The 16,751-nt window shown below is 48.1% G+C and overlaps 7 protein-coding genes across 9 annotated transcripts; 4 read left to right on the top strand and 3 right to left on the bottom strand.

Annotated features, from left to right (window-relative positions):
• Positions 1-164: 164 nt before the first annotated feature.
• Positions 165-2,500, bottom strand: BDCG_08237 (murein transglycosylase). The gene is made up of 2 exons (XM_045424018.1): positions 1,515-2,500; positions 165-1,462 (listed from the first exon to the last, which is right to left on the bottom strand). Exons 1-2 carry the CDS (start codon positions 1,613-1,615, stop codon positions 568-570), a joined length of 996 nt encoding a protein of 331 aa, XP_045272828.1. The 5' UTR covers positions 1,616-2,500; the 3' UTR covers positions 165-567.
• Positions 2,498-4,843, top strand: BDCG_08236 (uncharacterized protein). Its single transcript, XM_045424017.1, has one exon. It carries the CDS (start codon positions 3,383-3,385, stop codon positions 4,466-4,468), a length of 1,086 nt encoding a protein of 361 aa, XP_045272827.1. The 5' UTR covers positions 2,498-3,382; the 3' UTR covers positions 4,469-4,843.
• Positions 4,759-6,768, bottom strand: BDCG_08235 (MFS transporter). The gene is made up of 2 exons (XM_045424016.1): positions 6,389-6,768; positions 4,759-6,313 (listed from the first exon to the last, which is right to left on the bottom strand). The coding sequence occupies exons 1-2, from the start codon at positions 6,701-6,703 to the stop codon at positions 4,865-4,867; spliced, it is 1,764 nt and encodes a 587-aa protein (XP_045272826.1). The 5' UTR covers positions 6,704-6,768; the 3' UTR covers positions 4,759-4,864.
• Positions 6,769-6,791: 23 nt separating this feature from the next.
• BDCG_08234 (uncharacterized protein) lies at positions 6,792-7,470 on the bottom strand. The gene has a single exon (XM_045424015.1). The coding sequence runs from the start codon at positions 7,225-7,227 to the stop codon at positions 6,901-6,903; it is 327 nt and encodes a 108-aa protein (XP_045272825.1). The 5' UTR covers positions 7,228-7,470; the 3' UTR covers positions 6,792-6,900.
• An 896-nt stretch (positions 7,471-8,366) lies between these two features.
• Positions 8,367-10,782, top strand: BDCG_08233. Of its 2 annotated transcripts, none has more exons than XM_045424013.1 (3): positions 8,367-9,186; positions 9,379-9,880; positions 9,968-10,782. In XM_045424013.1, exons 2-3 carry the CDS (start codon positions 9,514-9,516, stop codon positions 10,432-10,434), a joined length of 834 nt encoding a protein of 277 aa, XP_045272824.1. In that variant the 5' UTR covers positions 8,367-9,186; positions 9,379-9,513; the 3' UTR covers positions 10,435-10,782. The 2 variants fall into 2 exon arrangements, with proteins under 2 accessions (XP_045272824.1, XP_045282473.1); XM_045424014.1 differs by having other exon boundaries at positions 8,915-9,186; positions 9,249-9,880.
• A 1,269-nt stretch (positions 10,783-12,051) lies between these two features.
• BDCG_08232 (uncharacterized protein) lies at positions 12,052-13,289 on the top strand (the record flags this gene model as incomplete). Its single annotated transcript, XM_045424012.1, has 2 exons — positions 12,052-13,114; positions 13,213-13,289. 2 exons carry the CDS (start codon positions 12,052-12,054, stop codon positions 13,287-13,289), a joined length of 1,140 nt encoding a protein of 379 aa, XP_045272823.1.
• A 594-nt stretch (positions 13,290-13,883) lies between these two features.
• BDCG_08231 lies at positions 13,884-16,470 on the top strand. Of its 2 annotated transcripts, XM_045424011.1 has the most exons (5): positions 13,884-14,763; positions 14,907-15,062; positions 15,148-15,523; positions 15,626-15,874; positions 15,972-16,470. In XM_045424011.1, the coding sequence occupies exons 1-4, from the start codon at positions 14,196-14,198 to the stop codon at positions 15,804-15,806; spliced, it is 1,281 nt and encodes a 426-aa protein (XP_045282472.1). In that variant the 5' UTR covers positions 13,884-14,195; the 3' UTR covers positions 15,807-15,874; positions 15,972-16,470. The 2 variants fall into 2 exon arrangements, with proteins under 2 accessions (XP_045282472.1, XP_045282471.1); XM_045424010.1 differs by having other exon boundaries at positions 15,626-16,470.
• Positions 16,471-16,751: the final 281 nt, after the last annotated feature.

The raw sequence follows: 16,751 nt of genomic DNA, 5'->3' as shown, positions 1-16,751 counted from the left end.
ATGAGGGGAAATGAGAACGTTCAAACCGCGTTATAATTTCCCAAGCTTGACTATGCAAGCTGGTGAATTGTACTTCCTAGCAGCTATGGGCAGGGTTCACAAACAAAAACATTGGTGCTCTAGCGGGGGGGAAGGAAGCTTCCAAACAACAGAGTAGGGATGCTGACTCATGGGCGTCGTGGCTAGTAATGTAGCTGGCCGAAACTCCCCACTAGAAAGACTGAATCGAATGCAAAGAAATAACGGCAACGGGGAATTGATTGATTCTATTACTCAATGGAGCTGATTTGAAGAGATATATTCGAACAATAATTCTCGTTGTCGTATTCCCGTTATTACTCTAGCACCCGTTTCGATAACTACTACATCTACTTACAGATTACACGGGGATTAGGGTCTGGTTCCACACTCCACTATGATATAAGACGAAGTTGAGGGCTGAATCGGACCTGAATCAGACAGGGTAGCATAATGAAAATAGTTCTAGCTATATGCAGAAAGGCAAAACTCCAGCTAGTAAAAAGAATGGAAATCGTCGAAACACATTTAGATTCCGGCAAACACCTGTCAGCGACGACGGTTAAATTCGCGAGGATGAGGTCTTTGCAATCGTTTATTGTACCGCGCTGAACACCGTCCGGTGACTGTGGGTATGGCAGGCGCACTACTCGGGACGCTAGGAGTCGCATCGGGAGATAGTGTGACTATTGGCGTGATTGGCGTGACATCTGCCGTGGCAGTAGGGGAAGCTGACGGACTGGGAACTGGGGCTGAAGGCTCGCTTGGACCTGGGCCTTGATCATTTCCAGACTCTCCGCCATTGAACAGGACTGGACCAGGGATTTCATAACCGTTCAACGGATTGTAGATATTAATTTTGATACCAGGGTCGGTCGATTTGTAGAGGGTGGTTGCACGTTTTCCCTGCGGGTTGGCGGTTCCACTACCTGTGATTTTCAGATTGAAACATTGGGGGTAATTTTGGGCGCCATTATCTTCGTGTGCAGAATGAAGGGCAATGATCTCATGTCGGAGAACGTAATTTCCCGGGGCGATGGTCGAGGGAATAGTGAGTCTCCAAGTGTTGTTGTTCGCAATTAGATCGTCGGATGCCCATTTACCCGGAGTTTTGCTTCCGTCGACTAGGCCAGCTTCTTGGATTTTAAAGAATTCCAGGGAGGTTTTGTCAACCTTTGAGCAGTCCCCGTTGCAGTTGGCCAAGTAGTCAAGAACGGGGCCATGGTGGCTTTCTGGCCACTCCGTCCATTGCAATTCAATAGTGCTCCCCGCAGATACTTCCGCAGTTGCAGCTCCTGGCTGGGCGTCACGGTGGCAAATGATATTAGGGCTAGTATATGAACTTCCATCCACGAATCCATTGTCGGTTGCGGTAGTGGACCAGCCGGCAACGGCCGGTGGGTTTGGTATGTAAGGGTACTTGCCAATTAGGTAGCCTCCAATGCTAGAGAGGGTTAATATTTTTCTTTGAAGAGGATAAATCCGAAATCACATACTAGTTGCCATCAGCAAGAATTCCTGTAACCGTTCCATGGGCGTCAACAAGAGCGAGGGACGCAAGAGCCCAAATAAGGGCAGCAGGTTTGAAGATTGACATGATGTCAAGAGGGTGCTTGGGGCAGATGTAAAACGATTGACGTAAAACAAGTAAGAATCGAAAGATGGTGTGAGAGAGGAACTTAAAGCTTCAGTCAATGAGGCTTGTGAAGATCTAGATGCCAACCTGGGCGTGAAAAGAGTGTGGTAAAAAACGAAGAAAGTAAACACAGTTAATTGGAACGAAAAATTGAAACCTCTAAGATGAGCGGAAATAGGAGCTTTATATATCAGTAGATGGAGCAAACATCCGCCATCACGGGTTTTTGAATGGATCCGATACGGCATAAACCGTATCAAGAGTAAAAAAAAAGCCGAAGAAATGGCATTCACAAACGGCTATAGCGGGAGTCAGAACATCCAATTGGTGCCCTGGGAGTTTTCAGAGACGTCGTTTGGGTAAGCCCTCGGAGGATTGTGGTCAAAAACCCTGGGATGGGGATTTCCCCCTCCAACCACGATGCCTGTACTCCGTACATACATATCCCGAGCAGTTGGCGCCATCATTGACCGTTGGGAGAAAGTAAGAGGTCCCACATCAGCATGTTATGGGCCAGTGACAAGATACGGCCATCGATGTATCTGGACCACATCAAAAGAAACATAACATGAAACACTCGGAAACAGTTTACTCCGTACTAATGGGGTAGCTCATCCACATCGGACGGAGCTTCTTGAAACAGGGACCACGCTTTAAATCCCCATTGACTCGAAGAATAGGAGGAACGTGGGAGGCTTAGTGTTTCACGCCAACATGACTCGGCTTGCCCAGTGAAGAGGGAGAAGGAGGAATTAGCTGTTGCGCTTGCCGCTGGGCTGAGAAAATGGATCGTGCTGGAGTTCCAGTCCTCCTTAACGATGTACGGAGTAAGTTACAGCACGTTGAAATTCAGGGGTGGAGTGGATGAAGGAGGCTGAAACCAGCTGGTGTTCGGCCCGACCAATGATCCGCACATCGGCAAAGGCAATCCAATCCGTTATCGACAATAGGATACTCTACTCTATACTCATACCATGAAAAAGCGCATAGCTGTTCTACATCAAAATAACTCAGCCGTTGAGCTGGTTTAATTACCGCCGGTACAGACAGCTAACTTACTGGATTCCTCCAACTGTTTAAGGACGTGCCGTGCGGGTTCTAGGCTTATTAACAGTTGAGCCAACACTTGAGCATGCTCGCTCAACTAATCAACCGGGTCTTTTCAGGTTCAGCGCTTGCTGACGACAAGTCAGTGTTGTGGGTTTATTTGGATGCCGCACAGTTTGAAGCTGAGTTGAAGTCAACAAGCACGGAGATATAGCCTTTATCACCTGGCGCCTACCGAAACACAACATCCTCAGAAACTGCTCTGGTGTTAGCTGATACTACTTCTATTCTTCTTCATTTCTTCATTTCTCGCTTCTTTCAATTCTCTAGATGCAATTTGGCTATGGCGTTCCATTGGAATTACCTTGAGCATCTCTGAGCGAGATGGCTCACATAGATAATAATATTTCTGTGTGAACAAGGGCGGGCAAGCGTGACAGAGGTGCACTACTTCCAAAACTGCTGCGGCAGCCGTGCCTATTCTGTTGTTATGTTGTTCTGAAGGTGCGATGATGCTCTCATTACATATCATGAGAATCATATATCAATTGGACCGTTGGGCACACATCCTGTAGGCGACCCTCTGTTTGAAGCCTCCCGATTCAATCATTTGATATGAGGGTTCCACATATCAATAGTCTCTGATGGCTGACCGTTCCTTACTATTTCTATGAGCATAAAATGCGTTTATTTCATTCAGTTACTCGATTCGTCTTTCACTTCATTATCATTACCTCTGTCACAGCCGTGCCTCTTTTCAAAGACAGCAGGAAGCTCTGCGGGGGACCTTCTAGCATTCCCAACCTAGATTCCGAAGAATTGATACAAATTGATTTAGACCATGTTGCGAGCTCTTCGTTTTGGAATACCGGCAATCACAAGCCAGATAGCACCCTAGATGCAGATTCTGGGGGCACGCCTGGATACAGTCCGATTCAGGCGCACCTGGGCGAAGCTTTTCCTCCTCCAATAATCCCCTGGACCGCAGAAAATGCTGATAGGCTTTCGAAAGCCAACTCTAACAATACGGGACTCTACTATCGCGACCAAGTTGTAAATCTCACGACCTATCCATGGAGCACGATCGGCCGGGTTTCCTTCCAGCGCTTCAAAACCGATACGGGAGGGTGGTGTACGGGTTCCCTCGTGGGGAGGAATCTCATACTCACTGCCAGCCACTGCTTTCCGTGGGGGTATGGTCGAGATCGATGGATGAGATTTTCACCAGGGTATGGCAATGGCTCTGAGCCATATGGAAGCTCCTACATATCGCGATGCCGCGGGGTGAAAAATACATTCAACGTCACCGGAATTGACTATATCGTCTGCCAGCTGTGTGAAGCGCTTGGGGACCGGGCTGGTTGGATGGGTACAAGGTGGTGGAAGGATGCGGATTTCTACATGGATCGGTCATGGAGGAGTTCCGGATACCCGGCTGATGCGTTTCAGGGGGATGAGCAGATGCTTTTGGCGGATATTAGGCTTCTCGACGTTGATTTCCATGGGCGTCTTGGGAAGGAATTGGAGGCTAGAACGTTTGCCTCACCCGGCTGGTCTGGTGGACCGATGTGGGAGTATATTGATGGGCAGCCGACAATTGTGGGTGTTTGCAGTGGGGGAGAGAAGGATTGTAGTGAGGAGGTTGGCAGTTGTAATGGTATGGAAGACTCAAGTTCTTACCATGATGTCTCTGCAGGAGGGAAGCTTATGACCGATCTTGTCGCCTATGGTTTGGCCCATTGGGATTCTGCAGGCTATATGGAATGATCTCCTGCCGTGACTTACATACACTGCCGGTCCGGGTTAATGGCATCGGTTATGTTTCATGACTCAGTATAGTCATTGTTACTTAGCAAGGGTCAACTGTACTTACATCCCCGGTTTCCTAATTGGAACGTTTGTCCCTAGATTCCTTCGGCTTCTAACAATGAATTCGATTTTATTCTTTTTTGCCTTTTGCCTCTTTCTTCTCTACGCAAAGCAACCAACCAGTTTATGTAGTTTGTTTGGGCGTAGACGTGCCGTAGAGGGAAAGCTTCAAATCATTTTGCAAATTAGGTGTTTCTCTATGGTTAATAGATAATTAAAGATAAGATTTTATCAAGCATTAATCCCCAAGGTAAAATGGGAACTGCTCATCAGAACCTCGCAATAGCAAAAACATCACCCTTGCAGTGCCTGCTTCCCACTATCCTTCCTTCCCACCCTCAACTCACGGATGAGGATGCTGGATAGCAATCCCAACGCACTGAGGACGGTGATAACAATCCACACAGTCCTTATGACGCGTTCATACACACCAGTAATCGCCCTCCTTTCATCAACCACAAGCTCCAAATTCTTTAGTGAAGGGATAAAATTCACCGCTGCACTCCCATCACTAAGCGAGGAAAGCGCCTCGGGCAGAGGTAAAAGCCTCGCAACATCAACCGAGAACGCGTTCGAAAACACGCGTGAACCGAGCGAAACGCCCACGACTGCTCCGAGCTGGCGGGCGAAAATAAAATTGCCCATCGTGGCTTCGGTTTGTTGTTCGCCATCTGTTCGTTCTTGTAACGGGATACCTAGGGCAGGGAGCAGGATACCTAAGCCCATGGCGCCAAGGACTTGCAGACCAAGCCGGCTGGCCGTATTGGTTTTGCCATCGAGGAGGATTAGGATGCCGATGCCCAGCGTAGTGAGGAACCAGCCGGTCCATATGAAATAGTCATAATGGTGATGCAAATGCCTACTTGCGAAGGTAGTGGCCAATGCCATTACGGGGACGAGAACGGAGAGAGGTAGCATGTTGGTAGCTGCAGCGACGGGATTAAGCTGGACGGTGGCTTGGAGGTAAATCGGGATGAAGAAACTAGTTGAATACAAGACTGCGCCGTGCATGAAGGCTCCGAATAGACTGACAAATCCGCTCCTAGTAGTGAGGAGCCAATAGGGGAATATAGGTGTGCGGGCATAGCCTTCTCGGATGATAAATATGACTAGGAACAGGATGCCGAGGGCTAGGAGGACGACAGTTGCGATCGAGTCCCATTGGTCCTGTGAGCCAGTCCAGGTCACCCCCACGGTGAGAAGGCTGAGAGATGGTATAAAGAGGGCTATCGCGGGCCAATCGATTTGGCCAAGCTGGGACCGGAGGGGACATTTGATCGGTTTGAGTATGCGAAATATGAGGACAAGCATGATAGGGATTGCTAGGAGTGGTATGTTGATCCAGGGAATCCAACGCCAATCTACATATTCTGCAAAGGTAGCCCCGATCAAGGGACCTGATGCGAAGCCCGCTGCCCAGATAAAGCCGAAGATAGTTAAGTAGCGGCAGTGTTCTTCTGGCGTTGTGAAGTCTCCCAGAATGACCTCAGACAGTGTTTCTAGACTACCCGCGCCAAACCCTTGCAAAGCTCGACCAACGATAAGGACATATATGCTTTTAGAGAAGCCGGCTATGACGGAGCCAATAGAGGAGTATAGGAGGCACAGGTAAAGAATCTCCTTCCTCCCAAAAATACCGGACAGTCCCGTGTGAATTGGTTGGGATAATACGACCGTGAGGAGAAAAGATATTCCTACCCAGAATGACTGGCTGGTGCTGGCATTAAATTCTCGCGCAATAGTCTGAAAGGAAGAAGAGAATTAGAATTTCATGCTGTTCCCAGAGCGTAGTTTGTATGAGTATTATTTTATACGTACTGGAAGAGCAATAGGTAGACTAGTCGCATCCAGCGCACCGACAAAAGCCACTATTGCCAGAGTAAAAAATAAAAGTATAGATTCCCACTCATTTTTGCCCAGCTGCTGAGTTTCATCTAACGTTGACGGAGGAACATTACTCGGTATCGATGACAGAGGCGCAGGCGGTGCTAACTGCTGAGTAGGGTCATGCAGAGCAGGAAGCGGCGGAGTGATATTCCAACTAATTAGCTCCTGCGAGCATAACGACTCTTGAGACCTATTTGGAAGGGGGAAATCCTCAGGTCGGATCAACTCGTCTGTGCTCTCGTCCATGTCTTGCCGTACATATGTCGATACTTTTCAAGTTCTTATGAGAACTGGCGAGCGACATTCGATAGGATATATAAAAGTACATGAAGGGTGAAAGTGGAGCATTAGAATGTTGTGTCAAGCTCTTATTCAAGCTTTTTCTTCAAAGAGAGCTTGTAGGTAATGAAGGGACTAAAAATAAATTGGCAAACAGCCGTTCATCATTTGACTCGTTTGGTATATCTCTTTCTGATGTCGTAGACACTGTCCTGTTCGGCGCCTGTCATAGCAATTCCCGGCTGTGACACCACACTGGGAGCGTTCTCACAATCCCAGGATCGACTGGTGGAAACGCTCTTATCATAGTGTAGCTCAAAGACAGGGGAGGTCTTCGCTTGGGAGAACTTAAAGCCTTCGATTCGATCCACCCGAGCCTGCGTAATGCGCGTATATATGCGATGCAGCCCGGGATAAGCTAAACAAGCATAGCTTCTTTCTCCTGCTGTACTTACTGCTGGTTGCCGAAATAACGGCCACCTAGTCGCCATTGCGTGTGAAATGAGATAATCTCGGAGCCGCTAGGTCTATATCCGCAGCTATGCATATGTTTCAAAACATTGTGGCTTGTTGTCTTCCTACCTTCGATTGATTTTGCACCTTTCCCGATAATGGATAGCAAGCTTCTGCGTGTGAAGGCCCTGCTCTTCTGAAGCCTGGAGAACCAGGCGCCTCAAGTTCCGTTGCTGCACGCGCCGTAGAATGCGCATCGCCTCGTGGCAGACGGCAGACGGCAGGGAAACACAAGACGCAAACTAGTTTTAGACATCTCGGAATTTTTTTTCTAGTATGTAGCTTAGCTTTTGGTTGTGAAGCTGGGCCCCGGTAACTAGCTGGAGATAGCAGTCCCTGAAAAGAAAGCCCTCTTTTGCCTTGCCCCCTACTCGTTGACACTCCTAGTAGCCAAGGCAGTAACATACTGAGGGCTGTTAATAGCCTGAGTATGCTAAGGGTTAATTGCTGTCAGGCTCCAGTTCGACATTCCTAGAACTGGAAGTCTGATGTCAACATATCATGTTGAGCGATATAGAGGCAGGTTGAGCTGACCGACATTTTTTGAGCTAAATGACTAAAGCCCATCCTTCGAGAAACGGGAGAAAAACGTGGCAAGCTTGCAATTTGCACCTCTTATCGCGCCTGAGTCAGAGTGTTCTATGTTGAAACGGCTCCTGGCTGCTATTAATTTCCTTGATGTTAAGGAACTGGGCGTCGATAGAGCTGGTTTCGAACTCACCATGGTTCCTTAAACTTAGGACCTCGGGTTCCTGGGTTTAGTTAACTGAACCGAGGCGAACATATTGGATCTACCTCGAAAAAAGGAAGAAAGAAAAGACTGGAAACGTCCTCCTTTCCAAGAGACAGCAGTTGGGAAATGTAAGGTATCCTCACATGTTTAACAGCAGATTAGTAGCTTCACTCCACTATGTGCCTCCATAAAGGTTTGTAGAGTACAGTATATCCTAGCCCACGTTGCAGAATTGAACACAGTTCTGGATACCCGCAAATCGATATCGAAGGAATCCACACCTGCCAGACATGAAAGAGATTCCGTGGCCAGGGCTATCAGGTTCAACATCATAGTTCAGAGCATGGCATTCGCGCGATCAGGGGGTTAATCGTGCCAACCTAGTTGGCTTTGGGTGTTGTGACGGGGGCCAGGTTTCGACTTTCTTTTCTGATACGGAGTACTTATATCCATATCACTCTATAGATTTCGGGAAAGGTTTTTTCTACGGCTAGCTCAAGCTCACAATTTTGAACTGAATGTTGGGGTATTTTTCTGCTTCTGTATCCCGTACTGTACACACAACGTGCGCCGCACACGATTAGTTGGAATCCCCTCTATAGCAATGGAGAAACCACCACTTCCACAGGTAATACGAACTGAATCCTGGCTCGAAACAACGTAGCAGATTATCTCCGGCACTGATTAATCTGTATGGGTTCATGAGATGAAAACACAACGAACTAGGTAGTTCGGTTCTTGCATCGTGGGATTGGGCCAGCGCTGCATGGTCGCATACCCTGACAGAGAACTGTGTCAATTCCAGCTTCGAGATTTTGTTTTCTTTCTGGTTGGCTGGCCATCTGACAGGTCGCATTGGTTGGCTGCTGGTTGGTTCTTCAATCCCAGTGGTTGTGGGTTTATTTAATGGCGCTTGGGAGTTTGTTGGCGGCTGGTTGCCGTGGCATCGCTAGGGTTGCAGCGGTGGGGGAGAAGCCGAAGTGGTTTCTTGCGGATTTGCGATCGGTTTGAATCATGTTTCCTTCTTTTTTCTTTTTTTTTTCGGTTAATTTACTCAAAATACCTTGAAGGATCCGGAATAGGTTAACGACGTTTGCTTGATAATAATAAATGAGATTGCTGTAGATCGGGTTGAATAAACAACATTTCAGCGGAGTCTGAGCCCATCTGGCGACAAACAATCGCTCTCTTGAGTAACTACTTGGTAACTATGCCCGCTCCTTGTCACTATGTCTAACTATGGATAATAATATCATCCATCATGAGGCATTGCATCGATCGCATCCATCTATTTCCTATCTCATCGATCCCTACCATGATTACATTGCCTTTCCAGGCGATCCTCAACAGAAGCATGTATACTCCGTATATGTTTACGAGCTGACAGAACGCAAAGTCATCCATGCGAAGCCGAAGCGTATATCACCACCACTTTATACCCCAATCGATATCCCATTCGTACCCGATATAATATAAATCAATCGCTCCATCCCCGCGGGGTCCTTACCCGCCGATTCACGACGAAGAAGCAATGCGACTACAAACCCTCTCACTCCTCCCGCTGCTGCTCCTGACCCCAGCCGGCGCCGATAATACCAATTCAGACACCTTTCCCTTCTATCAACCGCAATTCAACGATAATACTAATACTAATACTAATACTAATAATAATAATAATAATAATAACAATGCAAACCTCATCCTCCTCGATAGCCGCAGGGCGAAGGAGGCCGCAGCACTGGCAAAGCGACAGGGGACTTGTCCAGCTGGATTCAACAGCTGTGCCCTCCTCGGTGCGCCGGAGGCATGCTGTCATCCCAAGGCTGTCTGCTCGCGCGACGATGCGAATATCATCGCCTGCTGTCCTAGCGGGGCGGCGTGTACGGGCCGTTTGTCGGGTGCGTATATACATACCACCCCCCCCCCCCCCATCATCTCCACTCCCTCCATTCTATACCTGACAATCCATATACAAACCACAACAGACTCCGCCCAAACCTCCTCCTCTGGCTTCATGTTCCCCCAACCCGGCACCTCAGCAACCACCACGCCCCCAACAGACCCCACCAGCACCCGCCCAGTAGTGCCCAACGCCCTCTTCCCCTTCCCCATCATCCCCACCACCTTCTCAAACCAGGACGCCTGCGTCTCCGCCTACACAGACTGCCAGGTGCAGTACTCCAGCTGCACGGCGTCGCTGGGCGGAGTGAATGGCGTGACGATTGGGGGTGCGGGCGGTATAACTGTACCAGGCGTGCAGCCGACGGCCGGGAATCCGGTATCCGTGTGCTCTAGTTTGAGCACGGAGGCGTGTCATGGGTTGCAGGTGGGGTATTGTACGGCGTTTAGGGATGGGGTGGGATCTGGGTGTGTTGCGGCGAGGGGCGGTGGTGGGTTGTTGTATGATATTGTGGTTGGGGTTGCGGTCGCGATTGCCGGGATGGTTGTTTAATATTTTTCTTTCTATATTTTGCTTTACATGACGATGGGTTTTGTTTATAGTTTTGTTCCTGATTATTTTAGCTTTTTTTTATTTTCAGTTTTTTTTCCCCATGTTCTGCTCTTTTACTCCTTCTTTTCATTATTGTCTCTTTCTCATCAGTGCTGAGAGCTAAGGATATATTACCATGGCTCCTGACGACAATTGTATATGTGAATATTTTATAGCTTCCAAGTGGAAATTCTTCAGTACTTACTGCCTTTGGCTACTTTCTATTTCCAACCTTTTGAATATCAGATAGTCCCAGTCCCAGTCAAATCATCCATATAAAATATATGTCCGGCTCTACCCAGTTCCTCCTGTTGTTTTGTATATGGACTCCGTATGTACATTACATATAACATTCATAGTTGGGCGCAGGAGGAGGTAACAAGGCCAGCCAGAAGATTCCTGCGTGCGGTAGGTTCCCTCTGCGGCCCGTGCTCCCGCGAAGTTTCCACAGCGCCCAGTCAGTCAGAGACTCAGAGTTTGCTGTTTACGCCAGGTTAGTTACATGTCAACCGTCAACCTTACCTTGGAACAAGACTTCTTGGAGGATAACGTTCTTATGTGATAGATTACACACAATATCCTCCAAGAATAATGTGGCACACGTGACTGCAGTTGCCGGAGCAATCATCAACAATGTCACCAACCTCACTTCATCAATATAGTAGTAGCGTTGAAGTCAATGAAGGGAGGAGGGAGACATTCTCCTATATTCTATGTACTCTACTCCGTACAGCCCACTTGCTTGCTGTCTCTGCCCTGGCATGTTCCCAGTGGCCATCTTTTTAGCTCCGACTGTCTCCAGGCCCTGGCATGGCAGGGTCCTATCAAGTTGACAATGCAAGCTCGCTTTCCCCGCCCGCCAGATGGCGCACCAGCAATTGACACAACACACAACCTCCACCGCCGGCGCATAGAACGAACGGTTGCGTCCGCAATCATCTAATTTCCCCTGTCATTTATCGCTCTTTTATTTATTTTCATTATTATGATAATCTCACTCCACTAATTATACGGAGTATAGGTTACTGGGGTTGGCTGTTGGTTTGAAAAAATCCGGGTGGTTGGGTTGGGTTAGCTACCACTACGCAGTAACTAAGCTTGGACGATGTGAAGGAAGAAATGGTGGCTGGGAGCGGACGAAAAGAAAAGGGCTGGGTCTTAGACAGGACAAGACAAGACAAGACAACTGATATCGCCCATCACTTTTTTATTTTTTTGTCTTCTGTATTGTTCCTTGATCTTGTTTTCTCTCTGTCTCTTTTTCTTTTCTTGTTTATATTTTCCTGGCTTCTATTGTTCGTTCTATTTGAACTGGTGTGTCCAGACTCAACCAAAGCGCATTGACAGCGAGAACTGAGGGAAACTGGATATCGATAAAACACCCCACCTCACCAATTATTTACCTTCACGATCTTCCTATAGCAGTTTGCCGCAGGAATTCTGTTCAGAAAGGCCCAGTTGGGTTGCTGGTTCTCTAAACCCAAGCTGTACTTGTACAGTGCTTGGTGAGAGAGACGACCATCATCTCATACTTTTTGCGCTTGCCTATACTTCTCGCAGATCCGGCCGCCAGCAGCAATGCGCCGCCTCAGGATATCTTCAGCGGCCTTAGCTATACTATCAATCCTCTCGCAATCACCTTCATTAACGACACACGCATTCCCATTCCCCCTACATTTCAACACCGGCCTCGCCAGTCGCGATTGCAAGCCCTGCGGCTTCTACGGCCAAGAGTGCTGCACCACTTCGCAAATCTGCACCACAAACGCCAACAACCAAGCCATCTGCATCGACTCCACCTCTGTCGGAAAACCCCGCGCTACGGAGGGTCAATGGGAAACATTCACAACCACATTCGTCCGCACAGACCTAGTCACCGTGACATCGGTGGGCAGCAGATTCATTGCCGCCCCGACCTCCAGCAGCCAGATCCAATGCCAACTCGAACTTGGTGAATCCGCCTGCGGCACCATCTGCTGCACGGCCGCTCAGGCATGCAAATCTGAAGGCCAATGCGTCGAGGCAGGAAGCTCCCCCTTCGATCCCACCGTAGGGCCTTCCCCCACCCCTCCCTCCAGACCAACCAGCTCGGGCGACGCAACCATCACCACCATGCCGACCGCAACCGTCCCCTTCCTCCCTCCAGTTGGCACAGACGGCAACCCGCTGCCACCGCCAGCAGCCTCGACGGGCGGCGGGGGACTCAGCGGTGGCGCCATCGCAGGCATCGTCATCGGTGTCATTTTCGGCGTCCTCCTCTTATTTCTCATCTGCTTGTCCGCGTGCGCCAAAGGCGCCATCGCGGCGATTCTGGCACTGCTGGGGCTGGGCAAGAAGAAAAGAGAGAGCGGCTCCAGTACGACACATTCGTTCTCCGATGGCGACGGGCGACCTGGCCGTACCTGGTTTGGGTACCGCCCATCCCGCCCGCCTCCAGCGCGGTACTCGAACTCGTACTCGTCTTACACTGAGAAGTCGAAGAAGTCCGGCCTGTTTGGTCTGGGGAAGTGGACGAGTATAGGGCTTGTTCTGGGCGCTCTGGCAATTTGTCTGGGGCTGCGGAGTAAGAAGAAGCAACAATCGCCCAGTTCAGGTTATTCCGATTCGTACTATTACTATGATTATAGTAGCAGCAGCAGCAGTAAGTGCCAATCTCTCACACTTGTTTAATCTGTTTATGTGTTTTATAGAGTTCCCCTTGATCCATGTGCTCACTGCTGTTGGTCTCCCTTTTTTTAGGTAGCTCACCACCGCCCAGATCAAAGCGGTCGAAGGTTCCTTCTTCAAGATCGAGGTCGAGGTCAACGAGGCATTGATGTTGCTCTCTCTCGCCACCTCTTTTCTACTCTCCCCCTTTCTCCGATTCTGAAGCTTTGCCCTGGATGAGAAACCTGTCCACCCCACCGCTGATCAAGTCGAGGTCCCTATAAATCTTCCCAAATAACCTCATGTGGAGATCCTTTGTCCCCTATTTCGTCTGTCTTTTTTCCTTCTCTTTCTATCTATTTCTTATGTTTGCCAAGGGAACGGAGTTTAGGCTTTCTTTGTTCCTCAATGATACAATGGGAGACGAATCACTATTAAATGTTATTTTTTATGAAACGACCTGTTCCGAATTTGATGTATATAATGTTGGGAACCCTCTTCTCTTGTTTCGTACTTTTTCTGCTGTTATGGAGGAGATCCTTTAAGGAGATAATGGATTATAGATATACGCCAGTTAATGGATTTGACGGTTTTATGAATCTATGGGATATGGGATGCTTGAGGATATGGGAAATAGGATTATGTATGTAACTATGGAGCTGGGATGGAGTAAATATATACGAGGTGTGAAATGATGCTGTATTGAAATCCTCCTAATATACGGAGTATAATAATCGCATGTAGCTCCGTGAAACCCCTAGCTAGGCGAAGGTTCAGGCGCTACTCGGATCATTAGTCATCCCGAGCCGAGTCAGCGCCGAGCTAGCCGCCGTGAGCCTCCCTGACCGTCACCGTCACCGTCACCGTCAGCATACGCTTCTTCACACCCAGCTTGCTGCTTCCCTAGCTTACACACCTCCAACCGACACCTATATATCCTTCGTCTACTTGCCATCCCAATCATCTCCCTTCCTCCCTTCACCCCCTGTCACCCCTAGGAGCGTCTCCTAAAAGCTACTCACTCGGGGACAAGCTCCCCAGGGTGGTGATATTTTCCCCCCTGCCCCGTTTTCGCAATGCTACAGGCTCAGTCCCAGCACGTCTTCTCGCACCAGCACGGACAGTATCCCCACACCGCCGCCGCCGCCGTCGCCACGGACGCTTCGTGGATCCAGCAACAACAGCAGCAGCAGCAGGCCTCCCACTATCAGCAACAGCAGCAACAGCAACAGCAACAACAGGCGCAGTCCCAGCAGCCCCATCCCCAATCATCCCTTGCTGCGCAGCAGCATGCTCAAGCGCAGGCCGCAGTTGCCGCTGCCGCTGTCGCCCAACACCAACATTACAGTCGTATAGCTCTAAATAATAGCAACAACAACAACGGCAGTAGCAGTAGTAGCAATAACCCTGCCGCTGGTGCAAATAATAGCCAGGTTACGCCGTCGTCAGGTGCGGATAGTGCAAGTGCTGCCGCCGGGGGTGCTGCAGGAAACATGGATGGCGGTATCAGCGAAGAGAACCGGAGGGTGCTCGTGTGGGTGGCAGAGCTTATGGATCCGGCTCGACGGGAGACGGCCCTGATGGAGTTGAGCAAGAAGCGGGAACAGGTGCCTGAGTTGGCGTTGATAATATGGCATTCGTTTGGTATGTATTTTTTAAAAATATATTCATGGATGGCGATTGATATTGTTTTGCTGCCTGTCTGGCTCGTTTGGTTATGTCTAATTCTATTTGGTTGAAAGTATACTGATTCGGGCTTTTCTTTTTTTCCGGCGTGTTTGGAACAGGTGTCATGACGTCTCTGCTACAGGAGATCATATCCGTCTACCCGCTATTAAATCCATCGCAGTTGACTGCTGCGGCTTCGAATAGGGTCTGCAATGCCCTTGCTCTCCTACAATGTGTGGCGTCGCACAATGAGACACGCACGCTTTTCTTGAATGGTACCAAATATCTTTCTTCTTCCCCTTTCCCACTCAAATAAAGACATCGTGAGAACCGCTTGCTGACTGGGCATATTCGAAATAGCCCATATCCCTCTCTTCCTCTATCCATTCCTCAACACGACCTCGAAATCCCGCCCCTTCGAATATCTCCGTCTAACCTCCCTTGGCGTGATTGGCGCCCTCGTGAAAAATGATTCGTCAGATGTTATAAACTTCCTCCTCACCACCGAAATCATCCCCCTCTGTCTCCGCATCATGGAGACAGGTTCGGAACTCAGCAAAACCGTTGCCATTTTCATTGTACAAAAGATCTTACTAGATGATATCGGCCTTGCATATATTTGTGCCACTTATGAACGTTTTTACGCTGTCGGGACTGTCCTCAGTAATATGGTCACCCAACTTGTCGAGCAGCAGACCGTTCGGTTACTCAAGCATGTTGTTCGTTGTTTTCTTCGGTATGTCGTTACCACCATCCTTTTTGTCATTTTCCCCCCCGTTTCACCCGCGCTTCTTGCACCCAATAATGGTTTTGCCGGTCTAACTCTAATATCCACTAGTCTGAGCGATAATAACCGCGCCCGCGAGGCCCTCCGCCAATGTCTTCCAGAACCACTTCGTGACGCAACTTTCTCATCAGTCCTTCGGGACGACGCAGCCACCAAACGTTGTCTAGCGCAACTTCTGATTAACCTATCTGATAATGTTGTCGACGGCGGCGCAACTGGGGCTACCATGTAAAATATCAAATATCAATATCTAAGGGAAAGCGAAAAAAGAAAGAACAGGACAAAACTTAATAAGAAAGGGTTTTTTTTTTCTATTCTTTCTCGATGTTTTTATATTCTTTTCTTTTTATATTCTAACTTTTTTTTTGTGCCGTTTCATTCCCGCCGCTGATGGTAGTGAACTATACATAACTCCTGATCTGATAATACTTACCTGCGGAACGAGAAAGACAGACGAAGGGGGCCAAAAACGGAAAAGATTGGAGAGGGATTCGAAGTGGTAATTAGGTAGCCCACAACAGACACCTAAAGAAAAACCGAGAGTGAGAGGGAGTTGATTCATTTACATCTCGGCGTAGATTATGCATAACAGGGCCAAGGCGGATGGGATATAAACAACAACAGCAGCAACAGGGCGAAACAGTGAGGGAAGCAAAACACAAGGAGCAAAATGAGAGGGCGGTGAGGAAAAAGTAACATTGTTTTTACAAGGGAAAACTGCAGAAGCATGCTATTCTATTTTCTTTTATTTTTCTTTTCTTTCTGATTTTATTTTGATTTTTATTTAAGTGAGATTTTTTATTAGTTTTCGATGAGAGATGAGACATTTTTGTAAATAGATATAAATATAAATAAGTGAATGCAATATATTTTAACTGAGTTGAAAAAAAGAATAATCTGATTTAACTTAATAATAAAATTTATTAACTAATTTAATCATGCTTTAAAATCATTTATAAACAAATTGTGTTTCACTGTTTTTAATATTGAAAAATTTTCAAACTATCTCTCTATTTATTAACTATAGAAAAACCAACTTTTCCTTATCTCAGCGGGCTCAGACCTCTGGCTCGGTTTGAACGGGTTGCAGCATTATTATTAACTAGTTAATCCGGCATGACACTAACCTACTTTTGATACAAGTCATGTGCTCAGAGCAATCCTCGCCAGAGAGTCT

This window comes from Blastomyces dermatitidis (assembly GCF_000003525.1).
Source record: "Blastomyces dermatitidis ER-3 genomic scaffold supercont1.10, whole genome shotgun sequence".
Lineage (NCBI taxonomy): Eukaryota > Fungi > Ascomycota > Eurotiomycetes > Onygenales > Ajellomycetaceae > Blastomyces > Blastomyces dermatitidis.
The sequence above is the reverse complement of the archived record's forward strand: the minus strand, read 5'-3'. Positions and strand labels throughout refer to the sequence as shown.